At 42.1% G+C, this 15,939-nt stretch overlaps 1 protein-coding gene across 1 annotated transcript in view; it reads right to left on the minus strand.

The window, feature by feature from the left end:
• Positions 1-15,939, minus strand: part of kcnh5b (potassium voltage-gated channel, subfamily H (eag-related), member 5b) — a 352,424-nt gene that overhangs the window by 267,963 nt on the left and 68,522 nt on the right. Inside the window, exon 3 of the mRNA XM_041214640.1 lies at positions 3,670-3,776. Coding sequence (XP_041070574.1) covers positions 3,670-3,776 — 107 coding nt within the window. The remainder of the gene's footprint in view (positions 1-3,669; positions 3,777-15,939) is intronic.

Consider the following 15,939-nt stretch of genomic DNA (forward strand, 5'->3'; position numbering starts at 1 on the left):
CACGATCGTCACTCAAATAGAGTGCTTCTCTAATCCTGCTGCATAAAGAGGTGTGACAGTGCTTGCATAAAACCTCGCAAAGAATTCAACAAAAAATGAATTGAAGATTTAGGGCAAACTTTTAAGGGGGCATAGGTACAGTGTGAGCTCTGAGGCAGGTGGCAGACCCAGGGCGTTCAGAAATATGGAGGCTCATGCCATCAACCGGATCCTGGTCACTCACTTACAGCAGGAGGCAATCCTGGGAATTAATAGGAAAAGTTTATGTGGTGAGTGGGCCTCTGGGCATGACCATGGGGAGGAGATAGAGCTTCTAGCAAAGGAGGTTAGCAGCTGGACATGGCAGAAAGGTAGCAGGATCAGAGGGGGTAAGTCACTACCCTTGTTTTAACTGTCCCTTCACCGCCTGTTTCCTATCAGGCGGGGGCAGTTAAATTTGAGCTCTCAGTATTTGGCTCGTGTCATTACTGATAATACATGAGCAATCATCCAAAAAATGTACTGTTCAAGTGTGATCTAATTAAACAGAATATTATTGAAAATGTGCTTTTATAATTGGAACATTTTAAGCATTTCCAATACACTACCTATGAACATTGCCAATTAACTCACTGCAGCTTCATGGTGATATAAAACGACAAACATTTTTGACTTCAAGATTCCTGAGGGATGATTACAGTGGTTATGCAGGCATCAGGAAGGAAAATGCCCAGCATCAAGTCTGCTAAAGTGTGTGGCATCAACAGAAGTGCACCTAATTTACTTAGCTAGTGGCACAGATAGGTAGAAGCACCACTTCAGACCTACTCATTCAATATTGCTGCAAATAACAACAACCCTCCCACCCTCCATGCTTTTTGTGGTGTTGCCTCAACCACCTGAGTAAGGGAATTGATCTGTAAGAGATCATTTGTCTGGCCTGGACTGGTGCAGTCCACGTCTACCCTGATGGAGGCTGATTTGCCTCAACCCACTGGATGTACCATCCTCCCCAGCAAGGTCAGATCCCAACGAGCCCAAGCGACGTGGTGACCCCTAGTCACTGTTTCTTTGTAAACAGACAGAGGTTTCCCTCCTTACATGGCAACTAGAAACCCCTGGAAATGGTGGAGATCTGGCACAGCCAGAACTCCATTTTTCCAGAGGATCTGTCAATCTCCCCCAAGAGATTGTGGGAGATTATTGGAACGCCTTTGAAACCTTGATTTTCAAACGTGTGTGTGCTCACAAGTAAGGAATCATTGAAAAGATAATGGCGAAAATTTTTCTCGGATCTACTCCAGCTTAGCCTGTGTAACTTAGCTGTAAGGACAACTTAGCTGTAAGGACTGTAGAAGCCACGCTTGCACAAGTGAAAAGCTTTCTGCTGCACTTCTGCCATAGCTATGGCGTAGAAGCAGCCGCAGCTCCAAGACAATTCCTAATCTGTTAAGTACTAACAGAAATATATATTGTGTTGATGGTAAGGAAAAAGTTGGAGCAAAATATTTAAAATAATGAAGTTCTAGTACTGAGATGGGAATGGACGGTGAGGGCAGGAAATTAAATGGATCTTTTCAAAAGTGGAGTAAGATTTTCGTCTCCCATGCTCCCTTCCAGTAACCCTACCCAAGCTCCTGAGGATGGGGTTTATTTGAATTCTCAGAGTCGGCACCACCTATGGTAGCGGAACAGCAGCACAGGACAACTGAAGAGATCTCTGGGATCGATATCCTTGGCTTGATGCAGCATAGGGGTTTCCCTAGGCTCAGAATATGACCGATGACCACTCTTGGCATGCTTAAGTCCTAATAAGGTTATCAGGCTCAAGATGGGTGGAATTCCTAACGTAGCTCAAGAGACTATACAAACACACATCCTCAATGTTATCTCTGGGCATGGCCAGGTTGGCAGAAGCAGCTTGCAGTTTTCTAGGAAATGTATATGGGGGAAGGAAACCCATGGATCCAACTTTCCGCACAGGACTGTGCCAGAGTTGACACCAGCTCCAAAACTCTATTTTTGAATGATCTTTCATAGAAAACAATTACTTGAATACATTTATTTGTATGAGGTGCAATAGTCAAATAATATACTAGAAAGTTTAGGTGATGTGTGTTGATGCGTTTTACATCAAGTGTCAAATGTCATCTTATTGCACTAATGAGCTACATTTAGTACTTTGAAAAACAATCACTTGGCACTAGGAGAAAAACCAATAAAAGAGTTTTGTGGAGGAGGCTTATTAATATTCTTCAACATAGGCTTCATTCAATAATGTCACCCAAATGGCTTGCTAAAAATAAACACTGTTTGTTTAAGAATATCGCTGAACAGTCTAAAATAAAATAGGAGCTATTACCATCCAATATATCACCCTGCCTCGAAACAAGGTAGACAAGCACTTACAGTGGCATTATTGGTTTTTGTTTCATGATATTTCAGCTTGAAGATGGACTGCTAACTGAACAATATTACTTTCTGTATCAGCATTCCAAGTCTGCAGGCTGCAGTATTATTGATGTGTTTTCTTGCCGAGGCAGAGATCAAAATATCTTATCCATATTTTGTTCATTGCTCCTTTAGTTCAAATTTCAAAAAAAAAAAATCCTGCCCCATCACAAATTAAAAAGAAATCAAAACCATACATGTTCTTTTTTTCCCTCAACCTGTCTGCGTGAATATTGTTCTAACTCCTCATTTAAAAAATACATTTTCAAAATGCACCATTTGAAAATGTGCTTGAAATGAGTCACAAGGCAGGGCACTCATGTGGTGCTAAAATAAACAGACGAGCTGAGCAGCTGAATAGTAGATCACAATGTCAAGCTTACAAATAGAAAACCAAGGCAATGTAAGAGGGCTTTGAAATCTCATCCAATATATCAATGAGGCCAATAGAGTTTACTTGGGCTATTCCATATTAGACATTACATCCAATGGTAGCTGCAGAACTTTAAGAATCTTAAAACTCTAAATTTTAGTGATGTTAAATGCTGAGGGTGGTCAGGCATAGGGTCTTCCTTGGTAATGGTGGGCACCTAAATGGGCAAAATTAGGTGAGCCCAGGAGGCTCATTGGGCACTGGCTCAGTGGGGTTTGTGCAGTAGGGCTTGCGCAGCAGAGTTCTGCTGAAGGGATTGATGAGGAGTATCCCCACTCATTCAATGAATCAGTAAAAATCACAAACTGGGTTAGAATTAAATCTCAGTAAGGAACAGGTGGTTTTTATGGATAAAAACAAACTATGTTGTCTGTGATGGGGCCCTCATACTAACAAAAATATTCAAAAGCAATTCATGTATTAGCAACCACCAACACCTGGAAGTTCCCCTCCGAGCCACTCACCATCCTGACTTGGAAATATCTTGCCGTTCCTTCACTGTCGCTGGGTCAAAATCCTGGAACTCCCTCCCTAACAGCACTGTGGGTGTACCTACACCACATGGACTGCAGCGGCTCAAGAAGGCAGCTCACCGCCACCTTCTCAAGGGCAATTAGGGATGGGCAATAAATGCTGGCCCAGCCAGCGAAGCCCACGTCCCATGATGAATTTTTAAAAAATGCATGAAGCAGCAGCTGGAGATTGCAGAAGGAGTGGAGTAACACTTTTAAACACTTACTCTTTCCAATTTATCCCAAGGAAAATCATGAGGTATTTGAATTTATAATTGCATTATTATTACTTACTGTTCTTTTTATACAGAAGAACTTCAAAGCAGTTTGATTCATAGTTGTCAAATGTCTGTCTGACTTTCTCAATGGTCTTCTTATCCGTCAGGTCACCATACATGAAACTGCACAGGAAAAGAAGAAAAGAGCACTATTTTAGATTCTCACACATTCCTGCTTTTGTGGCTGTTGTGCCCCGGTCTTAGATTTGTACCACGGGAGTAGACTGGAACCACAAGTCAAAATGACATTTAGTGTTGGAAATGGCTGTCTAAATGTTTCACTGATTCATTCAATAAAGATGTTTATATTAAAACAGTATAGGAATATCTTGTGCACCTCAAGTGCTCTTGTTACTGATAATAATAAAGTTATGAGAGGGTCTTGCAACATTGTTATAATGTGATAATTGGCAACTGTCTATATTTGTGTTGATAGCCAGCATTTGGACCTACTGTTTGCGCTTGTTAGGACTCAACAGTCATTCAAGTTTCCCACTCCCTTCCAAGGTGCCACTGCAGCTCATTAGTGCTACTCACATTCTACAAGCAACAAGTTTCCCATTGTTGAGGGAGGGAGGCAGAAAGTCAGAGAGAGACCACAATTACTTCACGGCACCATGGCCTCACATCAGAGCAGGGCACTGAGAGGCCTGGTGCTTAAGACAAGTCAACATCAGCTGAAAACAAAAGGGGCACTCACTGGTTGCAGGAGGGAAAGCCTGGAAATGCGGTTGGAAAAATCTGAGACAGATTGGGTAAAGCATTAGTAATTTGATCACAGCTTATGGAATAACAACAGAATAGAATGCATTCACAAACATGGCCCTTATGATATTGTTAAAAATGCCTTCTCAGAAAAAAATACGTGGTGAGCTTAAGAGCTCACAGGCAAGTGCTGAAGGATGCATAGATGCTAGCCACCTCTGTTTTACACAGCCAGCCTTTCAGATGTACTGTGTTTACTAATGAAGGTCAGCAGGGATTCAAACATCCAAGCTCTGCAGAGGTCACCCCATGAGCTAGCACAGTATTCACATAGCATATACGGTGCCATTTCCTGTGGCTCCTGCGTTTAGCAGGACACACTGAAGAGAGGAAGGGATTTGGCTTCCTCTGCAGCATAGCAGGGGTTTCAGTACTTATAGTCTCTCAAGGAATGTTTTATATATTCCTATGTATATGTATTTTTATATATACATAGTGGGGCTGGGATCTGGATGCATATGTTTTGTTGGACTTGGCCCTTGACTTAGCTGCTAGGAGTGACGTGTGATGTCAGGTAACAACATAAAAGTTTAAAAGGTCACTTCATTTTTATCACTACTTTTAACATTCTAAATGTCTATTTTTTCGTAGAATGCTATTTCATTATTAGGAAATGTTTATTATAAAAGGAACAGAAGGCCCACATAGAAATAGGAGAACAATCTAGACACATTGCGGGTTGAAAAATGCACCCATTAGCAATGCCTTCTGGAACCAAACTTCCAGGGAATAAATCATCACCAGAGTTTTCCAAATAGAGCAAAACTGGGGCTGCGCTCATCCGTGCTGTGGGCACACACAAGCCAGGAAATTTGGTGGGGCTGGAAATGGTAACCTCACCAAACCATGAAAGACAAGTCCTTCACCCCTACCTTGTAATCATCAGACCGGACTCTTCACACATTGATAAAGAACTGATATAAAAGTTGTTTGGCTGCAAATCTGAATATTGAACATACTGCTCTTAAGTGGCTGCTACTCATCTTTAAAGGGTGTTTTCTGCAATTGTTCTGCTGAAGGGAGGAAAAGATTGAGCATCACCATGCGCTTGATGAATGCAGCATTTTCAATAACCATTTGAAACTACAGGAGCCATCAAGGGCTCAAGCACCCCATGTAAACTTAGAGGTGCAAGCTGAACAGACACGGGTCACTGACCAAATGAATGCAGTCTCCAAGGTTCACCATATGTGAAAGGAAATTTTAAGCCAAGTGTATAAATCTTTGTATTTATTCATACTGTTGCTTCAAAGATATAATATAAATATTTTTCTGCTGTGTGCTCAGGTAGTTGAGCTGCAAAGATTGTGCAGAGCATTGACTGCTTCATACTACAATCTACAAGGGTTCCATCTATAATTACCTGTGTTAACCAGGTGTGCTAACCAGGTGTAGGATCTATGCCCTCTCGACTTAATGTCTCTTTACCACTACGCAAGTGATAGAAGTGTTTATCCTGGCATACACAGTGCCAATCATTTGCTTTATACAGGAATGACTTACCCCTAGGATGATGCTACTTCATAGAAGTTTAATACAGCAGTGACTATCACAAATGTGGAAAGGCTCCTTGATATGGTCTGTAAATCAGCCAGCAGCAGATCGTACAGTTTGATTACTCCCCCCTGTAGTGATGTGGAAGTATTTAAGACCAGTCTGTCATGACATATGCAGGTACGAGTGGCATGTTCTATAAACATGCACACCTCGTCCAGTGTTAATGGCAGCAAACATGACGTGTCATTGGCCAGAGTGCGTCAGGTCCTCAAGGAATTGTATTGTGTATCCAATTAATGTAGCACCATGGGAACATTCAAAGGGATGTCTATCCGCTTACTTTGTCAGCTCCAGCTTAAACTGCAGCAGTAATTACCAATATCCAGGAAAATGTCTCTTGGCAAACTGAAGGCTTCAACGAAAAGGCAGTCATGAAGAGATGAATAAAATTATGCAAGATGTTCAATACACAAATGGAGAAATGGTCACTGCAAAAAACTAGACTTCAATGCTCAATCAATCAATAGTAATCTTCATCTAGGAAACATTCCAAAGTACAGGTACTGGCCCTGTTTCCGGGACACTCGGGACTGGACATGTTCCAGATTTGGGGATTTTACGGATTTTGGGCCCTGTACAGTGCACTTATAAATCATCAAAAAAGAATGAGAAATAAGTCTAAAGAGCTTTTATTTACTTCTTTTTTAAAATTATTTTACTTTTCTATTTTCATAAATTACATCTCAACGGAAGAGGAGTCAGCTGCTGTACAGACACAGGCTGCGGAAGTTGAAGATTTAGGCTCCGTTGTACTTCTTTTAAACATGCCCTGCAGTTAAAGTTGTTTCAAATATATGGGCCTTTCTTTCAGAAGCACCTCTTGAATTTTGTAGACCCACATATGCTGCTCTGGAATGAAGCTCTTCTGCTCCATCCCACGAATCAATTCCTCCATAATGTTTATGCATCTGTCAATAAATGCTTTTTCCTCTTCATCCAATGCACCATTTTTATTGTCATCATTAATACACCCATTCTCTTCACTCTTGTTCACGACCATGTCAGATATTTCACTGCTTGTGAGCTGGAGATGAACAGAAGCATCGTTGTCAATATTTAAACAATCCTCAACAGCTTCTTCATCCAACAACTTGGCTTCAGCACAAGATAAACCTTTAACATATGCCAATAAATCTTCAATTTTTCTTCTCCTCAGACACACAGAAACCACTAAAGTCAGGTTCAGTTTCACTGTCACCATTTCGGAACATGGTAAATGGCCACAAGTTGTGCCATCCATTTGTCAAAATATTCTGGGGTATATTGGCCCAGGCCTTTGCAGCATTCCAGAGTGCACCTTCTACATTGAATTATTTTTGGAATTCCTTAAATCCCAAGCTCTGTTGCATGCAGTGAGCATTTTGTGCATGAATTCAGCCTTGTACCTAATTTTAAATGCCACAGAATGCCTTGGTCCATGGGCTGGATGAGGGGCGAACAGTTTAGTGGCACATAAACTCCGAAAACATTGTGTCTGATGAGGAGTTCGGCATTGGTGTTTGCAGCGCAACTATCAATGAGTAACAGCATTTTGAAGCCCCCGGGAAGACCCACAGACCAACAATGATCCCTGGCTTTAGGGGCAAAATGGTTCTCATACCAATCGAGGCAAATCGGTGTTGTCATCCATGTGTGCTTATTGGCCTTACAAACAACAGAGAAAACCCTGATCCCCTTGAAAGACCTAGGATTCTGACTCTTATCAATAACAAGCAATTTACACCTGTGGGTACCTGCTGCATTTGAACATCCGAGTACAGGAAGCTGTTCCTTAGAATCTTTAAATCCCGTTAGTGCTGTCTCACCCACAGTTACATAGGTTTTCCAGGGAATATACCTCCAATATAATGAGGTCTTATCTTGCTCTGCTGTAAGACCTTCTTCCGATATTATTGTAGAAAATTCATCCCAGTACGACTCTGCAGCTTCATGGTCAGCTGAAGCTTTTTTATCGTATACTTTCAGCAGACGTACACCATGGTGTTTTTTCACATTTGTTATACCATCCTGAGGCGTATTCACATGGTGTAGTTAGGCCCAGCTCTTCACTGTCACTTAGGCCATAATAATGAAATAATCCAATGGATATTTCTCGCTCCAATGCTGCCTGATCCACTCACGTAACACTTTATCCACATGGACAGCCTTTGGCTGATGGAAAGTTTTCATTTTATCCATTAATTTGGGCACATCGCTGTCAGAATAAAATTTAAGTCACCTCTCCTTTTGCTTCTTCAAATCATAAATGGTAGATGTTCCAACATTATATTCTTCACTTAATGTTTTCGCTGAGGCGCCCTTCTCCAGACAGATTAGTAACTCCACTTTCTGCTTAAAACTCAGTGACAAATGTTTCCTCTTGACGCTTTTGCCAGCCACGAGACTTCCTGCTGGCCTTTTCGACATGAGACCAGAGACAAAGACTCGAATTACAGAGAGACACGTGCTCAAACAGTGTTCAAACTGGATGTACAGGTAATTGACGTGGGAATCGGTGGCACCGCTAAATAAAGCAGCAGCTCGGCAAAGTAATCTGCACGCCAATTTCAAATTGCTACACATGGCGCCATCATCCAGCGTAGCTGGTTTTCGGGACACTGGACAAGCGGATCAGTACCTGTAGTCCAAACCCATTTCCCTGTCATGCATTGAACAATGTGCACACTGACAGCAGTGCCTTATTTGAACTTGAACAATTCATTGTGGGTTACAATTTCAATAAATTACATATGGAAATGTGGGTTTTGGTCAGCTTTAGTGCTGACCTTACTCTACCTAAAGTCATGGACCAGGAAATTGAGCATAAAGTCCAAATCCTGTCTTTCTAACATCATCACATAGATGCTCTTATGCCAGTAGACTTGCAAAATTAGAGCTATATCTCTTTTAATCTTTTGTATGCTTAATTGTTTTTCCTGTAATGCCAATGAAAGGATGTTGGATATAATTACAGCTTCAGCTGAAACCAGGTCGTTTCCCACTGCACTTCAATTTATCACTTGCTTTAAAATGTCAAAGGCTTGTGTTAATAATAAGTTGAGTTACCAACTTATTTGAACTTGTTGGTCAGCTTTTGCTGTATTGACATACAAGTTATAACTCCCACATCTTTTAAAATATTTAGGATGCCTATGTTCTATATAATGGAGACAGGGATTTTTTTATTTTCTCCAGTTAGCCAGCCCTGGAATTCTGATCTTAGGAGTCAGGAACAATTCACAATCCTTCATAGGATCTATTCTATTCCCAGAGGTACTCTAATACATCTCAGCGTTCATCTTGTTTTAGTAAGGACTCAAAACTTTACTCTTTCCTATATTGAACTGATTGATTGGATATCAGGTATTTTCAAAAACCACTTTTAAAAAATTTTAAATAGCACCAATAAATTGATGTGAAAAGAATCTGAATGCCACAGCATTAATTATTCCAGATTTACTACAAGAAAGAGTATATACAGCATATGTAAATTATCACTACTGATCTGACAGGATAGCAATCAGCAATCTGGGTCCTGAATCTGATTGGTGTAAGTAACTACAAATAAGTGGAGCAACAGGTATAAAATGTGTTATGATCCCAGCTGATGTTACCACTGGACAAGTCATATCCCAGGGTGGAACCTGGCTTGATAGATTCTAACTTTTTTGTTTAGAAATGTGGAGAGCAACTACTGAACAGAGTCTCAGAGTCTACTGATGAACTTTTAACAAAAGAATAAAATATTTATTAGACAAGAGAAAATGAACTATATTATACAACTCCTTCACCAATTACTATATCCTTGCAGTTGTATACATATTTGTAAGGATAACACAAGTCACAAAATCTATCTTACACTCTAAAGTGCACAATAAGTATACAGTCCACGTAAACCAAAAGGCGACCTTGTGGACAAACCACACCCTGAAACCAAGTAACAGATGCCACCAAAAGCAGATGCTATGGATCTCTCATCAGTGCTTCCCAGACGCTTGTCACAACGTAAGCCACTAGTCTCACTGAACACCATCTTTTGCATAAGGGTTTCCAATCTCAACACTTGAAATACTCGCCATGGAATCTTCTTCCAAATGATGCATTCACTTCGACGCCTTCAACAAGAATCCATCACCAAGAGTTTGAGCTCATCTGCCAATGTTCTCTTCCCCTGGATTTCTACAAGCATTCAGGCTTCACCTTTCAAGCATTCTGTCAGATATTCAGCTGTGTCAACGGAACACCGCTGCTTCACAGACCCATAAAAGGAGTCACAAACCTTTGGCTGTCTCCTCGGATCTCCTGGCTTCTTGCAAGCCCACTTTGCCTTGATTCTGCTCCTCACAGCTTTGTCTTTTACCTTGGAGGCTTTTCCTCTGCTCCTTTCTTTCAATTCCACTGAACGGAACCAGTTCAGGTTCCTGTTCTCTTCCCTTGACTTCACTGCCTTCCTGGGACCGTCTTCTGCCCAACTCCCTGGTTTCTGGGACTTTCTCTATTTTCTTTGGGACCTGCTCCTTGCAGCTCCCTTCCTGCCCCTATCAACTGAACTCAAACTGCTTTTCTGTTTCTCCCTGTCTCTGTGGGCCCCCATTGCTGGGCAACAGCACAGTTTTTTTATACTTTGTGTGTTTTAATTTTCCAAAACTACTAATCCCCTTTGAAACACAGCACTCCATTTCAAGGGTTATAAAACTTCATTAAAATGCAGGTGTACAAACAAACCAACAGACTTGCAGGCAACATTCTGAAGTGACCAAAATCAAGGTTTCCCCTTTTTTACCATACACATACGACATATAAATTAAACTTAAACTTAAAGCTAAAACTTAAAGCTGTAGCTTATTCCTAACACCCACCAATACAATCATTACTTACTTAAAACTAACTCTAGTTCCTAACAAACATAACATAATTCTCCTTTTTGCAGATGCCACAGTGGGGACAGAAGAAAAATGACATGACAAAAAGTAGGAACAAAATAAACGTTGGATATGATGACCTGATAATAAGTTAAGAGGCATTTTCTGAAATTGTAATGTTTCACATTCTAATCCTGTCAGCGAGGGGAATGTTTTATGTGGGATTTCACGTCCCATTTCCTTTCAACTCTACATTAGATGTCATATTTACAAAATATGATAAAGAAAACAGCTTAAGCTCAAGCAACTGAAAATGCCAATTGATTGTATTATACAGACCATTAGCAACAGAAAGCTTGCAATTACAGTTATTCAGCATCAGGAGACTTAAGACGATTCAAGTAAAATTGGAATATTCAATCACTGAGAAAAGTGTATTAGAATGTTGCTGTGTTTATGTATATCTAACAACTGGTTCATAAAGCAGCAGAGAAATGGATGATCTACACAGACCAAGGAACCCAGTAAAAGCATTATCCACACAAATGAAAATTAATGAATCGGAGCTATTAAATCTAAGGGAGCAGCAATAAACAAAATACAATGAAAATCATAATCAGATCTAAGGATGGGAAGATTCTATCACATTGTTCTATTTAAATAAGAGAAAAATATTTCAGTGCTGCCACATACATACAACATGTCTCTCATACCACATTCTGAGTGCAATTATGTACGACTTTCAATACCAAAAAGGTCAACATTCAAGAAATGTTATTTCATTTTGTTATTTCCAGCAATTTGTTGAACTGATGAACAATGGAGCAAGAAGTTGAAATGCAGTTTATGGAAACCAATTAAATTACCAGTAAGTAACTGTCATTAAGTATAAAGAAATATTTAGGTTTGATGTTTTAAACTTTATTGTTAAATACAATAACACCAAGATTTCAATGTACAGATTTAATTGAATTTTTTTATGTTAAAACATTTTTTCTAGTCATTGGTTATGCTGCTGTTTCTTTGGAAATTTCAATATGATTGCTCATGCTTTTTCCTACTAACTATGTTTATTCAGGAATGTAACAGGAAGAAGTGAGAAGTGATTACATTTATTTCAGTGATTTCAGATGACTATCCATTATTATCTGTTCTTTGGAATCATTACAATAAGTCATCAACTACAGGTGTAATCTATTAATTATGTAAAAAACAGCTATCATAACATTGGCCTCATTTCTGTAGCTTTGCTTAATTTTACATGCATTATTAGTAGTGTCAGTGTTTTTGTTAAATGGTGACCTCTTTTCAAAATGCAGATTACAGTTCATTGTTTATAAAGCAGGCTTTTCACAATTTTATATATAGTGGATGAAAGTCATCACACACAATTTACTTACACCTATTGAGCGATTTACATGTGAAAAGTCCAAAACAAGATTACACATGATTACAAGATCTTTCCCTTTATTTCCAGGTCCCCCACAATCTCACCCAACCCTATTTGAGTAACTACCTCTAGCCAAATATCAGATCTCTTTTCCTTCAGTTACTGTGTGTTTTCCATTTTCGATTTTCCCATCAGATGATGCTCTCTAGAGGCATTCTGCTAACGGCTTGTGGAACTCTTCCAAAACTATTTCACCTTTAATCTTTCCTCTATATTCACAAGCTTCATAAAAGCCTCGCCTTTAACCATGGGTTTGGTCTCTTCCCCAACAGCCCCCATCCTAAAGTCCATTGCTTCCTCCTTGGTTTCTACTTCTCCCCCGGTAATGCACTCTAAGAAATTTAAATGAGGACTGTCATGGGCAGAATTTGTGTTTCCTTACTATCCATGATCAGTGTGTTTTGCAAGTAAGGAGCATGTGTCTTCTTATCCTCAAAGTGATTGTCCCTATTTAAATAATCCTAGCAGCAATCTTTTTGTGAGTTTTAAATTAAAGAAGGTATTTATTATCACATACTTACTCTTAAAATGCTTAAAATGTGATATCTCACACACATACTATCACACACACAAAGAATAGATACAGATGAAGTTAAAACAAGACAGTTGCAAGGTATGATTGTCAGGGTCTCTTTTGTGGAAGGCCTGTAGTTTCTTAAATAAGTCAATGCTTTAGTTGAAGTGAAAGGCTTTTGAAGCAGAGGATTATCAGTAAGCTGTGGGGCTTCTTGTAGTTAAATTATCAGGAGGCTGGTTCTCAGGCAGACTCAAAGTTGAAGCAGGTTAGGATTGGGCTAGGGGGGGAGGGGGTTGTGGAGGGTCCTTCTCCCACTTTCAAGGTATTGATGTTTATTACCTTGGCTGCTTAGGTGACTTGCAACTGATTCAATGGCTTTCTGATGGAATTCTGTTCTGTAGAACAACTTCTTGCTCTTATTTTAAAAGCAAACAGAAATTATGGCTGTCTCATCATGTGACCTCCATCAGTTCAAAATCTTTTTCCAAATAAGATGGGTGGTTAGGTCAATTATACATCCTGTGTTGCGGCTTTCACATCTTGAGAATTTGAGACAGCCAGTGTCTTTGTATCGAATGACCCATTCAATTTGAAATGACCCTTTTTAATTAGTTTCAGGAAAAGGCATCGAGTCCTGTCTGGAGACAGGGGAGTGTTTAAATCCACAAAAGAAGTCAGGTGATCCTCGTGCAGCCTTCTCTCTGCAGCTTTTTGTGGTTAGTTTTGTAATATAAAAATTAATTTGCAGTTCAGAATATACCGGAACATGGCGGGGGTCTTATGTAAATGTCAGTCGCTGTTGTATACTAAATGGGCCAAATCTTCCGGAGAGAGGCAATCACAGTCGAATTGCCGCTCTGCTCCTTTTTATTTACCTTAGTCGGGGGCTGCACGTTTCTCGCCCAACCTTCCGACTTGGGCCTGTTAAGAAATGTGCAGTGTACCGGCTCCTGGGACTCTTCTGTGAGGTCGGCGGCAAACACCCTCTGTGCAATGCAGCAGCTTCAGAGAAGGTGAAGCCACACCCCCTGTTTTACAATACTAGCTGTGGTAAACCAGGCAAGTTTAAAAGATCCCAGCCACTTTGAGTAACCATGGAGAAGACAGGTATATAAAGTAACTGGTTAGTGGGGGAGGGTCGCAGGGGAGGGTAGGATGGGACAGGGGGGGTGGGATGGGTTGGGGGCTAGGATGGGACAGGGGGGTTTGGGTGGACAGTCGGAGGGGGCGGGTGTGTAGTCAGGGGGGTAGGGGCAGTCAGCGGGTGGGGGAGTAGGGGGGTGAGGGAGTAGCACAGTGAGGGGTTGTCAGGTGGTCCAACGGGAGGGTGAGAAGTGGAGTCAGGGGTCCAGTGCGGGGAGAGGTCAACAGGATCAATAGTAGTTACCCAGGAGATAGAAGTGGTTTTAGATCTTCTAACTTTTCCTGGGTAACTATTCTGCTAAGAGAGACAGAACCATCCCAAGGACGCAATCATCTCCGATTTGCACTAAGTGCGGTAGCAGGCGGGTGAAATGACAGTTTATTCGCCAGCCGCAGTGGCCGCTTTTCACGCTGTATCGTCCCAAACCCGCCGCATTAATTATGCATTCACGGGAAACACACCATTTCCATAGCGGGCAGGCTCTCATTCACCCGCCACACCATCGCCTCGCCACTTCACCACGCCAGGCACCATATTTAATGTCCAGCCTCATGCACGTCTCCCAGTGCTCCCAGCCTATGACTGCTCCAAAGAATATGTGGCCCCGAAAGGCAAAAAGACTGCAGCCCCCAGGTTCAATGTGTGTCCCTCAAGGGACGTTTGGACACAGTGGTGGCCCGCCACGATATCCTCTACCCCAGCTGTGGCAGCAGAATGGGCAGCAACCTCACTAATCCAGCTTGGGAGGTGGTGGCAGTGGTGGTCAGCGCCAATGCCCTGCAAAAGACGACAGCCATCCAGTGCCAAAAAAGGATGAATAGTCCTATCTATTCCACCAAGGTAATTTACCCTTCTCATCATCCTCAACTCTCACACTCACAAACCCATCACACATCCACAGGGATCTCACACCTCAAGGGACAACACCACTAACTCTCACACACACCCTCACATCTCCATCAGACTCAGATCCTCTCGAGCTCACATCCTCATCCTGTCTATGGCTCCGCTCACCACACAAACATTCCACACAGTGCCATGTGTCCTGCTCACACTCCATCTGTTTTCATGCAGGGAGAGGTCCCAGACCAGGGGTGGAGTGGCCCACATTAGGCCCCTCACTCACTTTGAGGAGTGTGCTCTCACACTGACTGGTGAGGATATGGACCATGCCTGTGGCGATGGTGAGGTTGGCGGCGAACACCCTCGTGAGGATCCTGCACCATATTAGCTCTCTCTCAACGCAAATGTGAGTGCTCTCTCTCCTGTTTTTGACTCTACTGCCATGCACTACTTATCTCTATTTGGTTCACAGGGAGCTCTGCCAAGTGACCGACACTCTCAGCCAGCCAGTCCCTCAGCTCCATCCATGTCCTCACCTCCAGCCAACAGGACACATCCTCCATTGAAGAGCGGGAAATAAGCAGCCTGGAAGACCCACCACAGCGCTTATCCACACCCTCCACCAGCGCAGAGACACACACCTTGGTGGGACCTAGATCTAAAGCAGGCTCGGGTTCACAATCTAGTGGTCACTACACGGACACGTGTCCGCAGCAGCAAGAGGCAGTTTTGTCCAATCTCCCTGGCACTTGGAGGACAGCTGGGGATCAGGCATTTGTGAGGTCCAAGTCAGATGACGAGCCTCTAGTCTCCAACTCATCGTGGAGAGTCGGCAGAATGCATAGGAACATCACGCAGAGCTATTGGAAACCCTCAGCAGAGTGGCACGCGAGTTGGAGGAGTGCGTCCCCCTGCTCTCTGATGAAGTGGTGCCCACGTGTGCATGTATGGAGGTTTCCATGGGGAGGATAGCAGATGCCATGGAGACCCTGGTCCAACAGAGATGTGTACAGACCTGCACTCCGTCGCAGGAGTCATGGGTGAGTTCCTGAAGTGGCAATGCAAGAGCGAAATGGGGCACCTCGACATCCCTCCAGGTGCTCCTTCCCCTCAACGAGTCAGGCTGGGGCCCCCGGACACCCGAAGGGAGGAGGAGCAGCAGCTGGACA

The sequence above is a fragment of the Carcharodon carcharias genome, chromosome 20 (genome assembly GCF_017639515.1).
Source record: "Carcharodon carcharias isolate sCarCar2 chromosome 20, sCarCar2.pri, whole genome shotgun sequence".
Classification (NCBI taxonomy): Eukaryota; Metazoa; Chordata; class Chondrichthyes; order Lamniformes; family Lamnidae; genus Carcharodon; species Carcharodon carcharias.